This window comes from Cupressus sempervirens, chromosome 5, assembly GCF_028749045.1.
Source record: "Cupressus sempervirens isolate cs-2001-9-10 chromosome 5, ASM2874904v1, whole genome shotgun sequence".
Taxonomy (NCBI): Eukaryota; Viridiplantae; Streptophyta; class Pinopsida; order Cupressales; family Cupressaceae; genus Cupressus; species Cupressus sempervirens.
This window is the reverse complement of record NC_143122.1, coordinates 683,932,578-683,955,573: the sequence shown is the minus strand read 5'-3', so window position 1 is coordinate 683,955,573 and position 22,996 is coordinate 683,932,578. Positions and strand designations below refer to the sequence as shown.

Here is a 22,996-nt window from a genome sequence, read left to right as displayed (position 1 = left end):
AAAATTCTCAGGTGTTAAACCAGACATTCGTTGTTTCGAAATATCTTGCTTGTCGTGTATATATTCACATTTCGAAAGAGAAAATAATGAAGTTGGCACCTTCAAGAAAGAAAGGGGTATTTGTTGGCTATAGTGATTCTTCTGAAGTATATAGAAGTTATGTTCCAAGACAAAAAAAAATCAAGATCAGAAGGGGTGTCACATTTAATGCAATTGTAGCTTGCAAATTATCCAAGGATTGTAACTCTGAAAATGATGGAGAAAATGTTGAGAGTCCTCAAAATTTTGTTATGCCTGGTCCAAAATCACATGCAGAGATTCAGAGGGAGATTGCAGATTCTAATTTTCATGATGGTCTATCCATTCCATTGATTTTTAAGCAGGTCCTGTTGTTACTCCAGAGAAAAAAAAAGACCTTTATGGGTCAGATACATTATGGAGGAAGCTGAAATCTATTCAACTCCTTGTGGTACTTTTAGAGACAGAGACCTCAAAAGTTTGTTGGTTACATCACACTACTGAGTTACATAATTGCATCATAACCTTCTAGTGTTTAGGAAGGATGCAATAATGGAAGAGTATCTACCTATTCTTAAAAATGAAGTTTGGGATGTTGTTCCAAGACCAAAAGATAAACCTGTGGTTTCTTCTGATTGGTTATTTAAAATTAAACACGCGATTGATGGTAGTATAGATTCTAGAAAAACATAAGGATACATTTGTAACTAGAGGTTGATCATTTATATAATTTTCCTTACTCATATTGATTGAATAATCTTGAGGATTTCAATCATAAGATGGAAAAAGTTTATAATTGTTTTCTGAGATGTCAAATAAAGGTTCTATTTTCGAATTGCTGATTTATTTACCTCAATGAGGGTTTTTCCTAGGGTAATATCTGGTATTTTTTTATTATTGTGCATTACCATATTTCTTCCATAATCGTTGTTCAAATTTAACAGGATGGCCCAATCTTAAAATGATGGATATGAATAGCTGGTAAGATGATCACTTCCTGGGGCAAGTTTTCCTCATCTCGAAACCAAGTATATTTGGGTAAAATGTAAAAGTACTCATATCAGAAATAAGTGGTTCTCTAAAGAACATTTGATATTTGGATATGCCTTTCATTTTTTCAATTGCCATACGTACTATAATGCCAAACCATACAAAGCATTTAAGCTACCTAAGTGGATAACTCTAGAATATCTCCCATTTGTAACTCTTTTGATAAAATTCTTGAAATAATAGGTAATATGCTGAGTCAATTTTAGGGGTATGAGAAGTCAAATTTCATATGAGTTAGGCAAAGTCAAAATCTTAATTAAAATAGATGCCAATTGCAGAACCATAATAGAAAAAAAGTTTCTTATGACTTTGAAAGCATCATCATTCACTCGAATTCTATTTGGGGCTAGTTAATGGATCTAGGGTTAAGGTTCTTAGTGAGTTTTAGGATGAGAATCGTATATCTGTCAATATCAATTGCTCAAAATCTGTCAATGCTTTTAAACAAAAGATAGACCCTAGCGTTCACATTATTCTCAAAAGTTATGGAGGAGGTTTCAACAAAGTAGTTGAAAATACCTGAGGGTATCATTGAGGATCTAAATTCTATTACAAAGAAAGAAGAGGATGGTTGGATTGGATGTGAGAATACTGAGGTGCCAGCTTGCGAGAATATGCAAGATACAAAGTGCCCATTTTCAACTCAGGTAAGAAAGAAGTATGCAAAAAGCTTGCTAATGACATGGATAAATTGGATTATTTACTTTCTGAAACTTATTCCATTGACGAAGAAGTCAAAGAGGAATTGGAGTGTTTATACAAAGAGGACAATAAAATGCGTTTTCTGAGAAAGGATGGGATAATAGGACAGAGAACAGTAACAATAGTAGTCTGAGGATGATTGATAAAGGGAAGAGGGGCACACTGAACTTATCAAGGATGGGGAAGTACAAGGAAAGGAAATCAGGATTGTTCAGCTAAATTGAGATGAGACTTTTGTGGAGGATATGGCATCTAAACTTAAAGAAACGTTTTGGCTTTATGTTGATATTAATGAGGGTCAACTAGAAGGGGAGGACTTAGAAGATAAAGGGGAGGAGTTGAACAAATTCAACAACAAATAGAATTTATTGAGGAAGCAAATGAGACAGAAACCAAAAATGAAGAAGTGGCCAAGATGGAGAAAATTTGGGGAAAATGGGACTCTTTAATGGTAACTTCGAGCAAATTTAAACCTCATTCTGCTTCCACCCCAACAAAGAGGGTATTTTAATCAATGACTAGACTTAGAAACATTGCTGGAGTTGTGCTTGATCAAGCTAAGATTACCTCTTTGTTACATGTGAGGAAGGGGTTGTGATGGAGCCCTAAATTTTTCAAATTTGGAGCCTCCATTTGGACACCTCTAATTTCTTAACCATATGATTAAATATTATATTTCCATTTTTCTGTTTAAATGTAGCATGTATTTAATAATTGAGATGGTCTTCTTCCTATATCATTGGGTTGGATATTCATGATAAATGGATTCCTGCAAACTTTTCACAAACAAATTCCCCCTAAGCTTAACATTTTATTATGTCTGATTTATACGATGATTTCATTCTGCAGCTCATAACAATAGAAAGTTGTATATTTTTACGTCGAATTGATAATGTTGCATATGAAAGAATGTGTGTCCCCACTGCACAGGAATAAGGAAAGCATCTAAAAAAGAGAAAAGAAGGGACAGAGACCATTGAGTATCCAATGCAGGAACGTTGTGTGATCCAGGGGCAGTTCATTCAGGAAACAGATAAAGCATTTTCCAGCATATTCGTGGCAGAATTATCAGACTTTTCATTCAGTGAAAGCATTGGATGGGTGTGAAAAATACAATTGTTTGCAATGATGAACATGGTAACGATTTTGGGATATAGCAGTCCTCTGATAATTTAAGCCGAAAGACACTAGAGAGGACTAAAGTGAGCAAAGGTCAAGCTTGGGACTTAAAACCAGAAGTAACTCAATGCCTAAGCCAACTTGAGGGAAATGAGATGACTTCTACTGTAACAAACTTCAACTCATTTATTTCCATGCCTATATTCTGCTGTGAACATGAAGAATATAAACTGTGGACAGGTAGAAGAATTTAGTCAATTTTGTAGACGCTGGTGCTGATAGTATATCTACAGTATACATTGGAAGCATCTATTCTCTTCTTATCTGATACACTTAAAGGTAATCATTATCTAAAAAGCACTGGCAGAGCTTATATTCATAGGAGTCTAATCAAAGTGAAGGCAAGTCGCATGTATATAACCAAACGGGCTAATGTTGTCAAGAAGTTACTATTTTGAATAAACTCCAGTCTTGACAAAAGCTACGTCACACATGGATATTTGCATTAAACAAAACATATCAGTGATCAATAAATATTATCAAGCAATAATTATCAAATGGATGCAATCAAGAGTCTTCATATGGGAGCAGTTAGGAGCAGTTACTAAGCGGCACAACATAGTGGAATTGAAAGTACAAAAATAACAATTATGCAGAAAGTTCGGACTCAACACTTACATATTTCGATAGGATTGTGTTTATAAATAGGAAAATGGAGCCTTGATACAAGACACAATTCATTCACATACAATTTCCTATAAATTTTACATGCTCAAGTTATACATGCACATTTCATATATTATGTTCTATTGGCAAAGATTGAATGATTGAATAAAGCTCGTGGATTTGGATTACTGAACAAAATTTTATGCAATTCTGGGATAAATTTGCAGTGGATGGATCATCCATCAGCAGTGTCTTTATTTCAATTTTATTTCAGCATAATTATTTATTTTAAATTTTTAGAGTTGGAAATATTATTAAGTTGTGTCCTTTATAATTATTTTTAAATTTTATGAATAATCTCTACGATAGATAATTGGATAGGGTCAATTATAGCATTTTAAACTCAATTATCATATATATAGTGAAATATTTAATTGTTACCATATCTATGTCGGGTTTGTCTCCCAACCATAGAAGTTAAAGTGCATTCTAGACTAGTTTAAAATTGCGTCTATATATTTGAATTTTGATCCATTGCATCTTGATTATTAAATTTTTTATGGTTAAGGTGTATAGAATTTTATAGATTTGTACGTAATAACTTATAATATTGACTCTATTTGCCCTTTAAATTTTGGTACTGGTCTTTATATTAATCATGATTCATAATCCATACACTGCCAATTATTTTATATCTTTCCTTCGAAGAATTAATATATTCATTTGTCATAATAATCCATGATAATCGTTTTTTATTTAAAACACCCTCACATTCATATATTCATTTATTATCCACAATTCATAATTTGCAAGTTTAAAAGTTTTCTTTAATCCCTGCCATTTGGGAAACTTTCATTGCATTCACATTCTAACCAATCTGCAGTAAGTATCTTGGACTCAAGTGATTTGTTCGGGATCAGGTACACCCACCTTGTCTTTGCAGAGCTAGAAGTGCAAAAGATCAAACTGATTGATCTTGTCAAGTTGGCCATAACCGGTTAGATATCCCAGCATTAGTTGGCAAAACTAGTAGGCTTCCAATCTGCAGTTTTGGGAACCAATAGGATGTTCCTTCACAAGTCATTATGAAGGCTATGAAATGGATTTTGTTAATGGCATAAATGCCCCTAACAAGTAGCAATTAGTAAAATGTCGCATCTTTTATAATAATGCGGAAATTATTATGATCCAAGAAACCAAGACCAGCAAAAAAAGCTAAGGAATTCAGTAAACAATTGGGTTGCAGGAAATAGGATCTTGTTGAGGCAAGTAGGGCTTTACTGGGATCTGGGTTTGCTTTGAATCATAGGAAAGTATTTATTGATATCAATCACAAAGAGAGGAATTGGTTGTGTATAGTAGTCAAGTGTTTGCAGCACCATTTCTTCATTTCTGATGTTTATGGCCCAACTCCAAACAATTAAAAGAGAGAAGTATGGAAAGAGATTAGTTCTCAGTTTGCATAGTTTCCAAATGGAATTAGTTTCATGTGGATGGATTTCAATGCAATCTTGAGTTTAGTTGAAAAGGTAGGTATTAAAAGAGAGAAGTATGGAAAGAGATTAGTTCTCAGTTTGCATAGTTTCCAAATGGAGTTAGTTTCATGTGGATGGATTTCAATGCAATCTTGAGTTTAGTTGAAAAGGTAGGTGTAATGTCCCCACTATTGGGATTATCTTGGGATAAGTAATAATACAAAATAAATGTCAAAATAAAGCAATAACAAGTCTAAATATACTATTCTACTCTCTATCCTAAACTTAAACCTTAAAGACATCTCTAGATCAGGATTACTAACCCTCATGAGGATCTCCGGGTTTTGAAAAAATATATTATTGATTCTAGTACCATCCTTGGTTACTTCTCCATCTTCTCTAGAGTGCTCCCTCTAAGGTTTTTTGTAGAAGAGGCAACCTCTAACCAAGGCCCTAAACACGTGCACATGTCTATTATCCCCATTTTTGGCAAGCTTTTGTAGATGATTAAGTCAGCTCATTATGGTGACCCTCATGAGTTGCAAGGTGATTAGGGAGTCTCAATTGCAGACTTATATTTCTAGTAAGTCTATCTTTGGAAGTGCAGTGGGTATCTCTGGCAGTTAGTCATCAACTGGAAAGGATGTGGTCATTTATTGCACGAGCTCCTATTTGTTAATTAATTATTGAAGTCACATTATTATAATGATATTTTATTATAATAATGTTATTAAAAAGAAATTAATAAAAAGCAATTGAGTTGTGTTGGTAAAGTTTCTGGAGTTCAATTTTTTTGGGAAACTTTCACCGATAAGGAATTATAAATACAAGCTCATTTCTTTGGTAAAAGTGTCTGATTATCTTATTTTCTTTTGTTGTCTTGTTGACCATTTCTGAGGATTCTGATTTTTAATGCCCTTGCTGAAGTTTAAGGCTTTGTCCTAAGAATTTCTTTTTCTTTTTGATATGTAATGGGTCGAAGCCTAGATTGATTATTATTACTCGTTGAGATTAATTATCATTGTGTTTATGTTAAGCTCGAGTAGACTCGAACCCAAGACCTCCCAGATGAGAGGCTCACAAGTTACCGTTGTGTTGTAGGCTCTTGCCTAAGGTTTGTCCTAAGAATTACATTTGTAATCATTTTGCAATTTAGCTGCTAAGGTACAACAAATTGATTTGCTTTACCGTTCCTACTATGTCTGAGAAGTCGATTCTCACTTGGAGAATTAAATTGTTTCTGAAGTGAGTTTGGGTTGTTGAATAGTGGAGGGAATCTATGATCACTTCTATTGAGAAGTTTGATTGTGCAAGTGGTCGAGACTGAATTATGAGATCTAGTTGAAGGCTGAGACTGAATTTGAGTTGTATTTAATACCCCTGCATTTCCTGAGTGGGAGTTCAACCTGAATGCTGGAGGGCTGCTGACACATTATAAGGCAGTGGTTTGACATTAAACAGGGGCGCGTGTATCCTTGAAAGGCCTATGTTTCAATTCTAAGGGCCAAAATTGAGAAATTGCGAGCCTACGTCAAGAATTTAAGGGCTTGCGCTCTTTATTTTGGTGCCCACGTGCATAATTTAGAGCCCATGCAGCATATATTGGAAGCTGCATTTAGATTGAAGGCCACCAGACTTGTGCAATCTGCCTATTGTGGATGACTATAGGGAGTATCAGCGCTGTTGTGAGACATGTGGGGGTTTGAATTTGCAACTGGGCAGTTCCTTGCTACATTGGGACATCAAAGACTGCATAACCTTCAGGTTCCATTTGTAATCAAATTGAATTTATGCAATTCCATTTCTAGTTGTCATTGTTATGTAAATAATCAGAACTGCATTGATAAGAGGCTACTTTAATCCTTTTGAGTTCCTCCCTGCCCATTGCATATGTATATCATTTTATATATGTTCTCATGAAAACAAAATATAAAAAAACAAGAATTCAAAACACAATCTTAGTATATATTATTGGCATTATCGGACTTCTTACAACGGTTTCTTGTGAAGTGTTTGACAAATTATCATGTAAATGAATTATAAAGGAATTCAGTGTTTGCTGAGGTTATAACTGAATAGGGCTATTACAATGGTATCAAAGCAATTTCCTACCAGCCTATAGGAATTGGGCTCAAGATTACTTGTTCAGTGTCAACAATATTTGATATTCAGTATCATGGGAGATGATAGGAGATTTGTGTCAGGTATGCACTATACCCATAGATGTCGTACCACTCCACTTAGGGTGTTGTCGGTAAATTCTATATTGTAGCCGACGGATAGAATTGTATCCGAAAGGGCGAATGATGGTTGAGTCACCCATTTAGGAAAGTATATGTACATTGTCCGTAGGGACTATTGAAGCATCATAATCATTATCACTATAAGCATTGTACTTGGAGTGCATATTGCGTATATGAATAAAGTATCTATTTCGTGTTATATCTTAATCTACTGAATGCAATAAGTATCCTTTTACCCCATATAGTAAACATTTGGCGCCATTGCCAGTCGAACCTAGAACAAAGGAAGTGTTATGAAGATTAATACCGAATTTTCTTAATAAAGATAGGAATAAGATAAAAGATAAGGATGAGATACGCACAACACAGGAAGTATTAATTTTAGCACAACAGGGGGAGCATAGACAAAAGCTTCAAAAACTTACTAACGGACACCGAGGGAGTGAAGAAGCATAGACGGAGGGAGTGCATTCACCTAGCAGACTGAGGAGTGCTGAGGAATTGCTAAAAGAAACTCGACAACGATTGAATTTGATGGAGGAGAAAAGTGATGAGTTCTTTAACTTGTATACACCAAGGGTAGATAATCCGAACAAAAGGGAAGTAACTTGCACGGCTTGAAGTGTCGAAGGAGCACGAGCGTGGAGTGAACTCTTTGCTCCCGATACACCCGACGAACTAATACAGGTAGAGAATTGAACAACGTCGTTTGAGGAAGATCTTTTCACATCGAGTAATGAAGTTGTCCAAAATAGGGCGGTTGTCCGAAGCAACGCAGTTGTGTAGAACAACATGGGTACTCAGAATAGTGTGGGTGCTCAGAACAGAGCAGGTACACAACAAGTACCATCGACTTAGAAAAAAGTAGCAATGGTAGGACCGAAAGAAAAATTGCCAAAGTTTAATGGCAATGGGACGGCTGATCCAATTAGGCACTGTAAGACATGCGAAACAATCTAGACGGCGAACGATGTAACGAACCAAGATGGCTTGGTTCGACAGTTTCCGGCAACCCTACAGGGTGTAGCGACTAATTTGCTTTCGGATGCCAATCCACAAAAATTAACTACATGGACAGAAGTCAGTAAGGAATTCATAGCAGAGTTCCAACTACTAAAGGATGATAACGAAATAGTAGCGGAAATATACAGAACGAAACAGGGGAAGAACAAAACAATCTGGGTATATGCAAGAAGGCTGAAGGAGCTAGTGGGGAAAATGGAAAGCCAACCAACGAACAGATTAAAGAAAAGATGGTTTGTTGAAGGGCTATGACCAACACTAAAGAAAAAGATGAAAATTGTACCTCCAGCATCGTACATAGATGCATATAATCGGGCGATGGATCTGGAAAGTGGGCAGAAAATGAGCAAAAAGAAGAAACAAAAATCGTCGAACTCAAAGGATTCATCTTCCGAAAGTAACAGCAACGACGAAGAATCAAGTAAGAAGGTTTGAGTGTTGCAGAAGGATATCTTACAGACGATAAAGGAGTTTAAAAATCTGAAAAAGAATCCTGACTTGGTGAAAGGGGAATTGTGGTGTACAAACTATAAGGAGGGCCACACAAAGGGCTCCTGCCCAAAAAAACAATTTTGTGATATCTGCCAAACTGCGAGACATTCCACCAACGAATGCTCATTCAATATGAAGACAAAGGGACATCAACAAGTATTACTAAGGCAAGAAGTATCTACCACAAGAGCAGGAACGAACACGAACAATGACGCAACCTCAGAAGGGTACCGTAACAATAACTGGCACAGATGAGGCAGTAACAATAACAATAATAATGGGGGCCGAAGTCAGATACTGTACAACTTGAGTGGACGGCCGATGATACAATGTCGTGCATGCAACCTCTAGGGGCACTTTGCCAGAGACTGTACCACGAAGGAAACGCCACAACTATTATGCAAATGGTGTAGTCCGAGAGACCACAAGGATCCGAAATGCCCTAAGGGGTGAACTTGTTAAACATCGAACCATGTATGAGGAGATACTAGCCATCACTCGCGAGCAAGCAAATAAGGCAATGTACCCAAATGCAGAGGAAGAAAAGACGAGGTTCTAGCAAGCATAAACAAAGTTGGATAAACAAATGGAAACGGAAAAATTACAAACATAAGACACTACCGGCACCTCAAAGAGGAACCTAGCAGAACAAAATATTATAAATTTATAGGGCGGGTAATGCAAATGGAAGTTCCTATGAAACTGAATGACCTTATTACAATGCCTCAATTACGGATGGCGATATTGAACATGACACCGCTCCCAAAAGCAATGGAAGAGATAGGGAAGGATGGCAACAGAACAACTATAACAGACCCAATGCTACTGGCACTCACTATGAGAAGACATCTTGCAGTAGTAGAGATGGGTATCCTGGGAACCGTACTCACGGACATAGTCGTAGATGGAGGGTCAGGAGTAAACGTACTACCGAAAGATATATGGAAAAAGTTGGAACAACCTACATTATGGCCACCTACATTTCAACTACTCACTACTAATCAACACGGAATCAAGCCTCTAGGGACCTTGATGGCGCAGTCTGTAACCATCGAAACGAAGCCATTGTTATTGGATTCCGTGGTCATCCCATTAAAAAGAATAGGGTATGACGCCATCCTCGGATGAGGCTGGTTGCTACAGGCAAAGATGAAACATGATTGGAAACAGAATACCCTATCCTTGGAAGGCAGAGGCCGGAGATTTGTAATCGAATTACACACACAGATGGTAGGTGAGGAGGCAGCATCGTCGAATTTTGAAGGTGAAGGCAGAGGGGAAGACGAGGGGAAGAAAAGAATAGAACCTTATGAAGAGGGGGTTATTGAAATTGGAAGGAGAGTCTAATGATGATGACTTGGACTCAGTGAACAACTTACTCCATTGGTAGATGGAGGACTACGAACTTTTTCCGAGTTGCAAATGTTAGGGGTCGAAGATGGAAAAGAAGAGAATGAATTTCCAAAGGAATACAGAGAAGTGAAAGATGGAAAGGTGGTCACGGCTAAAGCTGAAGGGAAGAACATACCATACTGCCAGTACAAGAGAAGGAACATATCGTATGAACCCAGCAAAAGGAAAGATTCCACCATATGGTACACAGTGAACGGATCGCGCAGAACAAAAGGTTACATTGCAAGATAGATTTAGTAGAAAGGTGCGGACAGCAAGGAAAACACATCATAGTGTCAGTGCAAGGAGACAAAAAGTACTATGTAGCAACTAGAAGTGCACATCATATGGCCACTACGTAGTTTTGTACGGATCTCACACGCAAACATAAAACATGCACCATACGGCAAGGGGAAGACACTACCGTACATCGTACGGCTAGAAAATCATGGACACGAGTGAGGGGAACTAGTTTCATAAGGCCCCATACGGACTATAGAAAACACTGGAGACAACACTGCACGGAAGCATCAAAAAGTATCACCACACAATAGCAACACAGAGAAGCAAGCAACCGTACGAATGGGAGAAGACCACAAGAAAGGGCTACCGTACGATTGCATATGGTTTGCTCAGAGAAAAGACACCAAACACCATACGGTCCAAAGGAAAATATAAAAGCATTGTGTTTATGTATGGACTAGGAAAAGGAAGCGACTGTGCGGATAGTACGGACAACACAGGCGAACAGCAACAAAATTGACTGTATGGACAACATAGTAAACAGGCATAGCACCATACGGTCTGGGGATCACTGTACGGCCTGGAGGAAGAGGGTTGTGTTGTGCGATGTACATAAAATTTTGTAATGTATATATGTAAATATAAATAATTAGAATAAATAAGAAATCAAAGAGAAAATTGTAATAGATGAGCAATGACAAGATGCAAAATAATAGTGAGTTTAAGGCTATAAAGTCATCATACAGCCATCAAGTGGGAAGAAGGTACCATATGGCTATTATTTAGAAGGAAGAAGACACCGTATGGACAACAATGGAAATAGAAGAATGAGTACCGTACGGTTGCAAGCAACTAACAAAGCAATATTAATAATAATGTGTAAAAAGGGAATATTATAATAGAGCAAGCATGAGAGTACTTAATACCGTATAGCATCAAAAGAACAAAGGAAAGTAATTAATACTATATGGCAAGAGGTTGTGAAAGGAAGACTACCGTACCATATGACCACAAACCACAAGCTTATACGTTATACGGAAGGCTGAGTGGAGAGGAGAACACCATAGGAATACACCGCATGAAGGGTTAAGTAGAGGAGAAATCACCGTACGAAAGATATCACTTGCAACAGACAATAGATACTGTACAATCAATTTGAGTAGAAGTACGATCTGAGAAGCAGGAGAACAGCAGCCATGAGTATACCATACGATTCGACAAAAAGTAGCATTGTGCTTGGAGAAAGACCGCCGTACGGCTGTACGGCTTGGGAAGAGCAGACTTTACACCGTACGGCTGAGAGAGTAACACCATAAGGCTTGAGCATAACAACAAAAAATATCGTACGTGATGGAACCCTGATTTACAAAATCATAATCTCCATTTGTTTGAGTATATTTCTTCATGAGTATCTGTCTCATGCACATTGTTGTATGCCAATGGAGATGCCTCTACATATGATCAATATAATATGGAATGAAATTATCAGGAAGTGAGCATGACATAGCAGATAGAAAATCAGGAGCAGACAGAAATTTGCTGAACAAAGAATAATAAATATGATGATGGGAGAGTTTGGAAGTTTATATAACTCATAACTTTTATTTTCTAAACCTTGAATATTCTTCTATGTGAGATATTCTGAACAGAATTTTGAAAGATTTGAATGATCAGCCACCGGAGGTATTAGTAGGGAGATTATTGCCTTCTACAAATTCTTGCACTGCCTTAGTTCAACCAAGTCGCATCTCCAAGATGTTGAAGCCTTCTTATTTCTCGACAGTCATAATAATATATCATAGACATCTACAGTGATATTCTATTTTCTGATTCTTTCATCTTCCTCATCTTGTTACCTATTCATGCGGAGGTAACGGGTTGGATGCTTTCATAACTGGCAGTCGAAAAGGGAAAGACACTATTAATACTCTGCATAATATCTATCATCCAACCATGAGTTTATTCTTTTCTGTCAAAAGCAAACATTTTGATATAAGATTTTTCTTATGGTAAATGGGAGCAAGGTGCTAATATTTCTGTATAGTGTGGTGGTACATTTCCAGCCAAAGTCAGGGGATAAGATTGAGATGCTGGAGCAAGGAGATTTGCAATGATAGGAGATTTGATTAATATATTTTACATATTTAATGTTATTATGTTTTGGTTGCAGGTATACAGGGTTCACAAGAGGAAGGATGATACAGTCCCATTGAAGGATAGTAATTAATGCATAGAATGATCCTCGCAGATTTCTGAGAGGCAGTTTGAGAAGTCTATCCAAACCTAGAGTGTTGAGACTGCAGGACCATGTGGCAGCAGAAAAGCCCTTCCAATTTGGAGCCACGAAATGCTTGGGCCGAGTGTTATACTATTTGGAGAATATAATCAGTGAACACGCACGGAAATCCTTAGACTTATGCGAATGAAGTTGCTGTATAAAACGTATTTGGTAGCATCCTGGGAGCTTTCACATTCTTATAGATGGCACCGCTGGAAATATTGGCATGTTTGCAGGATCCAGAAGTTTGGTCATCGCTTTCGGGTAGGGATCTTCATACTCGGCTTGCCCAATATTTTAGCGACAGGGAGTACACGCGTGAAGGAAGCTTCCACCAAAGCGATTCATTCGCATTCACGACATCAAAACACTTGCACCTTGCTATTATTCGGAATGAAGTCGAAAGAAAGGAAAACGCAAGGAATAAAGGCTACGCCAAAGGTTTGAAGATTAAAAAATTTCAAGCTGAGTGCGCCGTGGAAACTATAGACACTGCCAGTTGATTTTTGGAAGGATTAAATTATGTTAAAGTTTTGTGTTTATCATAGATTAGTTAATTGTTATGAAGGGGTGCGATTTTTGGAAGGAAACCGATACCCCTTTTTGCCTTATAAATATAAGATGTAATAAGAAAAAAGGGAGATAGAATAGACAGGATTCATTTTTTCAAAAGGAAAAGGTAAGAGCTTGGTCATCATTACGCATACATGTTTGAAATTCATTTTATTTTAAAGGAGAAGTTGGATTTCTAAACCAAGCATAGAGATTGTAATCTTTTAAGCACTAATTCAGACATTTGATGGACCTTATTGTGCTGAAAAGAGTTCCAGGAAGCTGAGTCTCTTCAGTATAGTTTATCCATCAAATAAAAATAGTAAGGATTTCTATTGTTTTAGAGTTGGAATACATATAGTTCGTCCTTTGTAATATTGATCATTTGTTTGTTTATAATTCTCTAATTTGATAAGCACACTAAGTTGTTTATTGTTCTTCAGATTTGACAAATACAAATAGCATAAGATATAAGTTCTTTCCTGTTATTTGTATCTATTGTGTCCGTCACTGGTTAGAGCATAATAGACAGGTCTAAGATACGTTAAAATATAACAGCTTGTGGCATCATAATTAGTGAATTCTTAAGCAAAGTTTACATTATCAATATTATTAAGTTGTATGTAAAAATATATATATATATATATATATATATATATATATATATATATTTGACTCTATTACCCAATTGGAATTTGACACTAGTCATGAATTTGTTCAAAGTTACATAAATCGAGTGCTGGCAATTTTTCATCTTCTTTCTTTAAAGACCTTTTATTAACCAATCATTTTAATATTTTTTTTTTTCAGCAAAATACAATTCTAATAAACAATCCAAATTTGAAGTTATATATCACAAATCTAGAGGTTTTCCTTAACGCTTGCCAGTTGAAGGAATTTGTTTTGCAATCCGCTATAATGCATCTTGCATCCGAGTTTTGAATTGGGTAAACAGGACCTAGTCTAGCGGAACCTAAAGCGCAGAGGATTCAATCCTAACACGTTGGCCAAAATCAGTTAGATACCCAGCATCGAGCAGGCAAGGCTCGTAGGTTTCTAACCATCGATTTTGATAACCAATAGTACGCACTCTTGGAAGGACAGAATGTGGTGCGTATGGCCCTTTAGACGAATACCGTATGGTTCTTTTGAGGTAGGAAACACCGCTGTATAGCCAAGCAGTTAAAAGGAATTAGACCATATGACCATTGGTCTCAATGAAACAAGGCTATAATTACAGCATACCACAAAACGGCAGGAAGGTTGTTAAAAGAAAAATGACGACAAATTAAAACAGTTCACAATGAATAACGTATGATACCGAAGGGAAAGACATAGACAAGTAGGGAAGAAAACATAAGCAATTGGCAGAAAGAGTATGGGGTCGGAAGAAAATCACAAAAATTGTGTTCCATGGACTTTTGTGTGGGTTTGAGGGTGCTAAATTGGTCTTGGCAACAGGGGCACTGCCCCTCGATCCTGCTAGGGGCGTTGCCCCCGGGACCCCCAGTCAATTCAATTATCAGTCTTGGGAAGTGTGACCAGTTGATGAGACATGAAGCTGCTGCAAGCATAGAGTGTTTGTATGCTAGAGGTGGAGAGCACTAGAGCAAGTCCTTCAAAAGAGATGCTATTCTTTGAGGCAATCAGAGTAGGTGTTGGTTGGACATGAGGCTGTCTTAGCCGATGCATAGAGACCTCGGGAGGAGCTGACCACCCAGTTGGAGGTAGTAGAGCGACACTTGGCTCAATGTACCCAGGAGTTGGAAGCAGAGAAGGCGGCATGGGTGGCTATCAAGGTCAAATTGGCTAGGGAGAGTATTGTGTTAGCAGAGGCTATAAATGCAACATATTTTTGGAAACCAATTTGGTTCAAGCACGAGAGAAATGTGAATGTGATGTGACGGAAAAAGATCTATCCTGTTATAGTTAGTCACAGTTAATGTTTTCCATTTTATTAATCTGTCTCGACCATTTTGTAATTGTCGTCCGCTAACGACTTTACCGGGGATGATGTTGTCGGTAAATTCTATATTGTAGCCAACGAGTAGAATTGTATCCGAAAGGGCGCATGATGGTTGAGTCACCCCTTCGGGAAAGTATATGTACATTGTCCGTGGGGACTATTGAAGAATCATAATCATTGTCATTGTAAGCATTGTACTTGGAGTGCATATTGCATATATGAATGAAGTATCTATTCCATGTTATATCTTAATCTACTGAATGCGATAAGTATCCTTTTACCCTGTACAATAAACATAGGGATGGCGACCCTGAAATACAAGTTGAGTCTATCGATAGTCCAGGTGTTTCAGCCAATACAGGATTGAGAGATGTTGATGCAAAGATTGATAGAGAAGCTATACAAACATTCAAGAATTTTGTCGTCGATCAACAACAAATGACAGGTGTATTGGAGCAGCTGTATGACACAATCAGCAAATAGCACTTCCTCGGGGACAAAGTAGGGAGAGAGATTATGATGTTTCTGTTGGTTCTCATAGATCCTAAGTTGAGGATACAACCAGAGATGATAGTTATAGAGATGCAGATTAGATTGGCGTTGAGGATCGAGGCGGGTTAGCTGACAAACATATTGGCACTCGTAATAGGCTACAGAGGCCCACTTTTTTGAGAACCGAAGTGGTTGCAGTCAGTGTTGAGCTCCTTTTGTTGATGACGTGGTGGCACACTTTGCGGAGTGGGTGGCACACTTTGCTTCTGTACTCATTGTAATCATCTTTATGTATTATACATCTTTTCATAACTAGCATCTTCTACTTGCCAATAATTTGAATTTTTAATATATTTAGTTTTCTAAGTCAAGGTAGGGTTCTTCAAGTGCATTGATAAGATGTACGACTTTGAGGCTGCTACGAAGGTTTGCAAAGAGTAGCCCAAAAAAATCCCCTTAGGGGTTATAAAGAGATGAAAATAGCAGACATAAGAACTATAGCATAGGTGGATCTGATTTTGTGGTGGACTTGTAATGGATCAAAATCAGCAAATACACTAGCCATTCTTAGGCATCTAGTTCCTCAACTTTAGAACCTATTTATTATGTATTCAAGGAATGTTTTAACTTTTAAAGTTTTTGCAACTTTAAGGGAACTTAAAGAGTCTTCAACATTTCTCACACTAGTCATTTGATTCCTATCTCAGGTATCTAGTTCTTTAGCTTCTGAGAGGTACTAGACTACTTCAAGCTTCATCCATTCTTAAAAGGAAGAGATTTACCTCTCCAAGAGAACAAAATCTAATCAATGTACATAGTGTCTTGTGTATCACTGATTGCAAAACACGTGTACAAGAAGAGCCCAACGGCAGAATGGGATGTAGAACCAGAGGAGCCATCACAACTTGATGAGGATGAGGATGCCTCAAATGCAGGGCTGGTTGGTGTTCCTTTCCCGACTCTTGACCTTGAAGAGTTTGATAGTTCTGATGATGAGTTTTTATAAATTTTTCTGATTCGAGTATATCAATTTTTATTGTTGAATGCTTGATGTTCAATGTTCAATGCAACATTCAAGTATTTAGTAATTCTGATTTTCCCCACACCGGTCCTCCAAAATTGAGGCCCCTCTGCCCCTCCCCCCCCACAACTTGGAAACTTGTCCGCCCATCCCCCAGGGTAGTGTAACTATGGTTGCCAATTGGATAGATAACAAAGACGAAGAAAATTGTATTATAATTCTATTGTATGTAATAGGAATTAGCATCAAATTCTTCAAAATCACCCTGTAATTCTTTCACAAGATTAAAGCAAAAGAAACATAATTTTGAATTTTTTTGCTTTTATTTTAGAGCAAGACCAAAGATTTTCTTTAACCGTTCTCTCCTACCAGTGCCCGTACTGATCTGGGCCGTAAAATACTCAGTATTAATAAAATAATTGGCTATGACCCATTACTTATCAAAAGTAAAACTAAAAAATAAAGACGTGCAGACAATTACAAAATAGTTATATGAATAAACAGTTCAAGTGCACTAATTACAATATATCTTATTTTATTTATTATTATTTATTTTGCTACTTCATATTCTTTATGTTAGTAAATGACATAATTAGTATTATATTTATTAATAGATATTAATCATTTGACATGCAAACAGATGCCAAATTTGAGTCAAAAAATATGTATGGACACATTCACAACATGAGACTCCTTGATACCACCATTTCCTGTTGGTGTAAATGCACTTAAGCAGAGACATGAGTGATATAAAACTATGAAAAATATGTTTAAATAAGATGCTCATTATAATACTATTTGTGGATCCACTTTTCTCTAGACATAAAAAGTGACTTAAACACCAATCCTCAGTCTGCTGCTACAGTTCTTGTACTGTAAACAAATTCCTTTATAAAATCTCAGCTAAGCCTATTCTAAGTATTGTATGCGACCAAAATACTAAAGAATGTGTAAAGCTATTGGAGTTTCTTACCTGGATAGGAACTTCTTTAGCAAGTCGATTGGGTAGATCTTTTGGGTTCGAAATAATAGTGGTGATCTGACTGATGACAGATCCTGATAAAACATTTACAAAGAACACATTCCAAACTATGAAGTAGATCATCTTGGGACATGCGCTCTTTTTTTTTCCACTGTAAGAAACACACCCTTGGATTGCTGAGAAAAACATCATTATGGGCGGAATGATGTACAAAAATAATTGAAGAATGACGCTAGGTAGGTAACCAGTTATGAGCTGACTTGCGAATTTCCTGCAGAAAAGATGAGACATAGAATAAGGTGGTAAAGTAACACTAGGTAAGTATCAAGAATTGTAATGTTACAAGGTACAATTATTTAATCATTATGGGGTAAAATAAATGCTATAGCTTTTATATTCCTTGAATATTTACAACATTGAATATTTATACAAGTTTTAAAAGATGTTAACAATGCCATTAGAATTGAAGTTCAGATAAGAATAGAATTAATTTACATTCAGTGAACCACCATTTTAAGCATTTTAATTATAGCAACATGGCATAAGAAATCATAATCTAATGATCTAATTAAATGTAATCATCAACTCACCTCTTTAATGGAATTTAAAATGTCACTTACACCATCATGTAAGTATAAAGCATGGGATAACTCATACAAAATATAATCAGTATCATAAGAGTAAATCAAAAAGAGCATATACATTTCCTCAAGCAGTAAACCTCATATTTAGAGATTTATTGAGAGATATCTCAGATATTCATCAAACAAATAGAAGATCAGTTATCATTAACTAAAAGAGTCTTCAAGGCAAAACTAAATTCAACTGACCATTTAGTACTAATTCCTCTTGCTTTTATCAAGTTAGCATGGGTCATTACTGTGATAAGCTAAATAGAGTTGTAATTCATGTATACATCATATTTGATTTGAATTATCCGGTTTCTCCAGAATTCGTGGTATTGGTATCATTTATCCAGATATGGAATGCCAACTCCATGAACAATTAACCTACATCTGATTAAGAGACTTGCTAGAGATACTTCTAGCAGATTATCTCACATGAAAAAGACAGATTTACCATGTACAAATCAACATAATCCTTATGCTTCCCATGTTCATTCCTCCCTTTTCTCCAAACCTTGGGATCCAAAACCAAATACAAGACAAATCTTTTCAATCGAAGCACATGTTCCATCTGGACCAATAGGAAAAGGAGCTCCACTTTTGATATTTTTCACTTCTTAGAAATGTTGTAACTGTTCAACTCAAAAATAGGTAAAGAACACTAACATAAACTCCATCACCCAATGATTGATGATTAACGTACTTTTAAAAAGGTAACCAACCCAATACCTTGATGGATAGATGTTTAAATTCTAGATTTAGTTGAGAAGTGATGTTGGACGACAAAGATCCAAAAAGAACTAAGGGTGATTTGCGTATTGAACCAATTCCTCTTTCTTTCTAAAATTAAAGTCAAAAATATTTGTATAATTTCTTTTCGTTCATGAGAAGAGAATTTTGATCTTGAACAAAACTGTGCCATTGCAGCTAACACAATATATTCTCCTTAAGTAAAGGCATAATCGAGTCCATTCGCTCTTTCCACTAGAATTGGGATTCCAATTACCCATTCTAGTTTGGCTGCCATACCTTTCATGTCCATATGATCACGCTAGGGTTTCTATTTTTTCTTCTTTGAATACAAAGCTTTTGTAATCCTTCATTCTCCTTCAATTGAGTTGAGATATATCCTTCTTCTAATTCTGCCATTGCAAAGCAAGGCTCTGAAAAAATCTTTCCAACTGCATTTTGGGAAAAATAACCGTGTACCATTGTATCACAACTAAAAAGAAACTATCTTCAATGTTTTGATATAACCAAGATACACAACTAATTGGACAAAAAACTATGATAATTATTTGTCTCACATTCGACAGTGAAGTTTTATCTATTTTCACAAACATAAATGATTATAACTAGGTTGATTAAATTGTCTTAAATCCAAGTAGAACTTTCCTTATTATTTTGATGTTTCCCTCATCAAAAGGATTGAGATAAAGGTCAAAAGAGTAGATTGAATAATTCCTGGTCTGAAATCTTCTTCGGCACAATACCTTCTGGTTGGGGCATTATTTGATCCACTGTCTAAATAATAGTTACATATATTGTTAAGAGATAGTTTGGTGTAACATACCCTTTTTCTAGAACATAATCTAATTAAAAAGCAATCTAAAAAATGAATCAATAAAATAATCAAATAATAAATAATATATAGGTAAAATTAAAGATCAAATATATTATAATTAATAATCAATATTATTAAATTAATATTTAATCAATCAATAAAATAGATGGTATTCATTATTTAATGATCCATGTAGTAATTGGTATCAACTTAATAATACCTATTAAATCTGCAAAGTTTATGGTGTTCATAAAGCCAATGGTATTAACCTTGTAATGAGATATTAAATCACAACATGATTCAAAAGGGTAGGATTGTGATCACTGGAATACCAAAATGGAAATCTTAAACACATATTGACTTGGGCTATATATGCTGGCAACGGCCAATAGGATAGAGAAGACTGTCAGTAAAGATCTATGGTCACAATTCCTTGGCCTCATAGCATCACGTCTTGCTAAGTTTCGAGTTCGCCTGCAGCGGTAAGTTTGCATGGAGTGACACTGTCAAAGAGACAACCATCACATGTAATAAGTCCAAAATTTGTCAATTGATCAGATTAACACCTATGAACAGTGGTATAAAAAGCCATTTGTGGGAAGGATCAGATTAACACCAATAATAGCAATGATAATCTAATTAGAATCAGCACTATCTGAATAAATGGCTGTAATACCATTAATCAATATTTAAAACTAATCCATATGAAGAGGCATATGAAAAGACACATCCATTTAGCGTCCCCAAGGACAAGCTATAAGATTCACGTCATGGAGAAAGCAATTAATATGAGGAAATGAGAAAGGAATAGAATGGGTACTGATCGAGTGGAGAAGACTTAGAGAAGGGACAAAGATAAGTTTCCGGCAGTCAACAAATAAATAGAAGAGATAGGATATTGCACATATTACAAGCCAGCATCGATATTTTCTATCCCTTATTATCAATCACGTAGAGTGCCAAAAGAAATAAGCCTGTGATCTAGACAGGACAGTTTATCAAATATAGTCAGCACTTTGAAAGGACTTTGAGAATGCACATTTATTGCTTGATAGGTGTCTCCACAACAGCAGATACATGGTTATCCAACAAACAGTCTGGTCATTGTCATGAGAATAAATAGTCACTAAAATCATTGCTCCATATAGATACATACTGTCACACGAGTACAGCAAGGACATTATTATTAAGGCATTTATAAAGTATAGATGTGAAGATATGATCATTAAGAATTTATTTAACTGGACCCAGCAACATTGTTCCTCTACACCAAGTAGATATCAGTAAGAATATGTTGACTGATATAATTCATTGGGATTACATAATACAAGATTCATAAGCATACCATACCCAGGATCATTTATAAGTTTGAATACAAGCCTTTAGTGTTCAAAAAAGATTCTTATGCAACTGTTGGCTTACCTAAATATTGGATTTAGTCCAACTTATAAAGAGTCATTATCTCCATTACAAGAAATAAACACTGTCTAAAATTATTGAAGAATAAAACTTAATTGGAAGAGGTCCTTTAATATCGAACTTATAAGAACATAGTCTCAATTCTTAAGTGGGTACCATCGGGAACATTACATTCGGATCCAACCATTTTGAATATGGTTTCCCTTTGGCATTAATTGCTATCTTTATTCTCCTTTTCTTATTGGTACTTCGACCCGAGGACCCTTCCATTCTTGCAATGAAGCATTTAATGTTTTATCCAATTCAACTAGGGTTTTCTCTATCGATAAGAATTTGGTGGAGAAGCCAAAATTTCTTATAGAAACCGCGAGGCTGAGTGGTTGTGAGCTAATTTGATATAATGAATGCATTACTAAATGCATATGAGGTTAACAATGCAACTAGAGTTCTTGCTCTAAAAAGACAACTAAATCACATACAAATAAAGAAGGAAGAATCAATGAATTCTTACTTGGTTGCCAGCCTAAGAGATGAACTTGCAAGTATAGGAACCATCATTAATGACACAGAACTAACACTGATGGCTATAGATGGATTACAAAATTCGTGGGAAACATTCACACAAGGAGTAAGTGCTAGAGATAATCTTCCTGACTTCAATAGACTTAAGGGAGATTGTCTTCAGGAAGAATCCAGAAAACTAAAGCAAGGAGGGAAATTGAAAATGGAGAATGAAGAACTTCATGTTCCTAATACAAATTCCTATAAAGGCAAGAAGAAACACTTCAAGAAGACAAGGGGTAATCAAAGAATGGCAAACCGAAGACGAAAATGCTTCAAATGCGAAAAGTTTGGACACTTCAGATCTAACTCCCCTAAGAATTCTAAACAGCAAGTGAACTGTACAAACATCACCAGGGAAGAAAATAACTATGATCCTGAGAATCGTGCATTGTATTCGGCACTATCAAATGAAGTCTCAACTAAAGCATGGGTGATTGATTGTGGATATTCTCGACATATTACAAGATACAAAGAAGCACTAGACTCTATATCAAAAAAGTTAATGGCGAAGTCACCATCAGTGATAATTCAGCACATTCAGTCAAAGGAATTGGTAAGTGCACCTTGAAACTAAATTCAGGTAGTTTTCTTCTCAAAGAAGTACTTTATGTACCAGGAATAAAAAGGAATCTAATCTCAATTACAACACTTGAAGATGATGGACATAAGGTTGCTTTCATGGACAGTAAAGTCATAACCTAGGCTAAGAACTCCTCAATTAAGAAAGGAAAATTGATTGGTCAAAGAAAAGGGTATTTGTATGAATTAAATTCAGAACCTAATCAAGCTATTCAATCCTTAATTGATGAAGCTGTGAATATAAATGAAATATGGCGCAGAAGGTTAAGACATCTAAATTTCAAAACTTTATCAATTATGGAGAAGATGGTTACTAGTTTACCTAAAGTAAATAAAGACCACTCAAGCATATGCAAAAGGTGTGCTCTGGGTAAGAACACCAAAAGTCCATTTCATGATAGCACTAGAAAAACTAACAATATTTAGGAATTAATCCACTCATATTTTTGTGGACCTATGTCTATTCCTTCTCTCGGAGGATTCTTGTACTATATACTCTTTATAGATGACTTCTCTAGGAAAACTTGGAT

At 36.1% G+C, this 22,996-nt stretch overlaps 1 protein-coding gene across 3 annotated transcripts in view; it reads right to left on the bottom strand.

The window, feature by feature from the left end:
• LOC149557795 (hyperosmolality-gated Ca2+ permeable channel 2.1-like) overlaps positions 1–22,996 on the bottom strand; it is a 177,095-nt gene that overhangs the window by 35,339 nt on the left and 118,760 nt on the right. For all 3 annotated transcript variants that reach the window (XM_089832288.1, XM_089832290.1, XM_089832289.1), the window contains exon 8: positions 17,706–17,985. In XM_089832288.1, the coding sequence (XP_089688414.1) occupies positions 17,706–17,985 (280 nt within the window). The remainder of the gene's footprint in view (positions 1–17,705; positions 17,986–22,996) is intronic.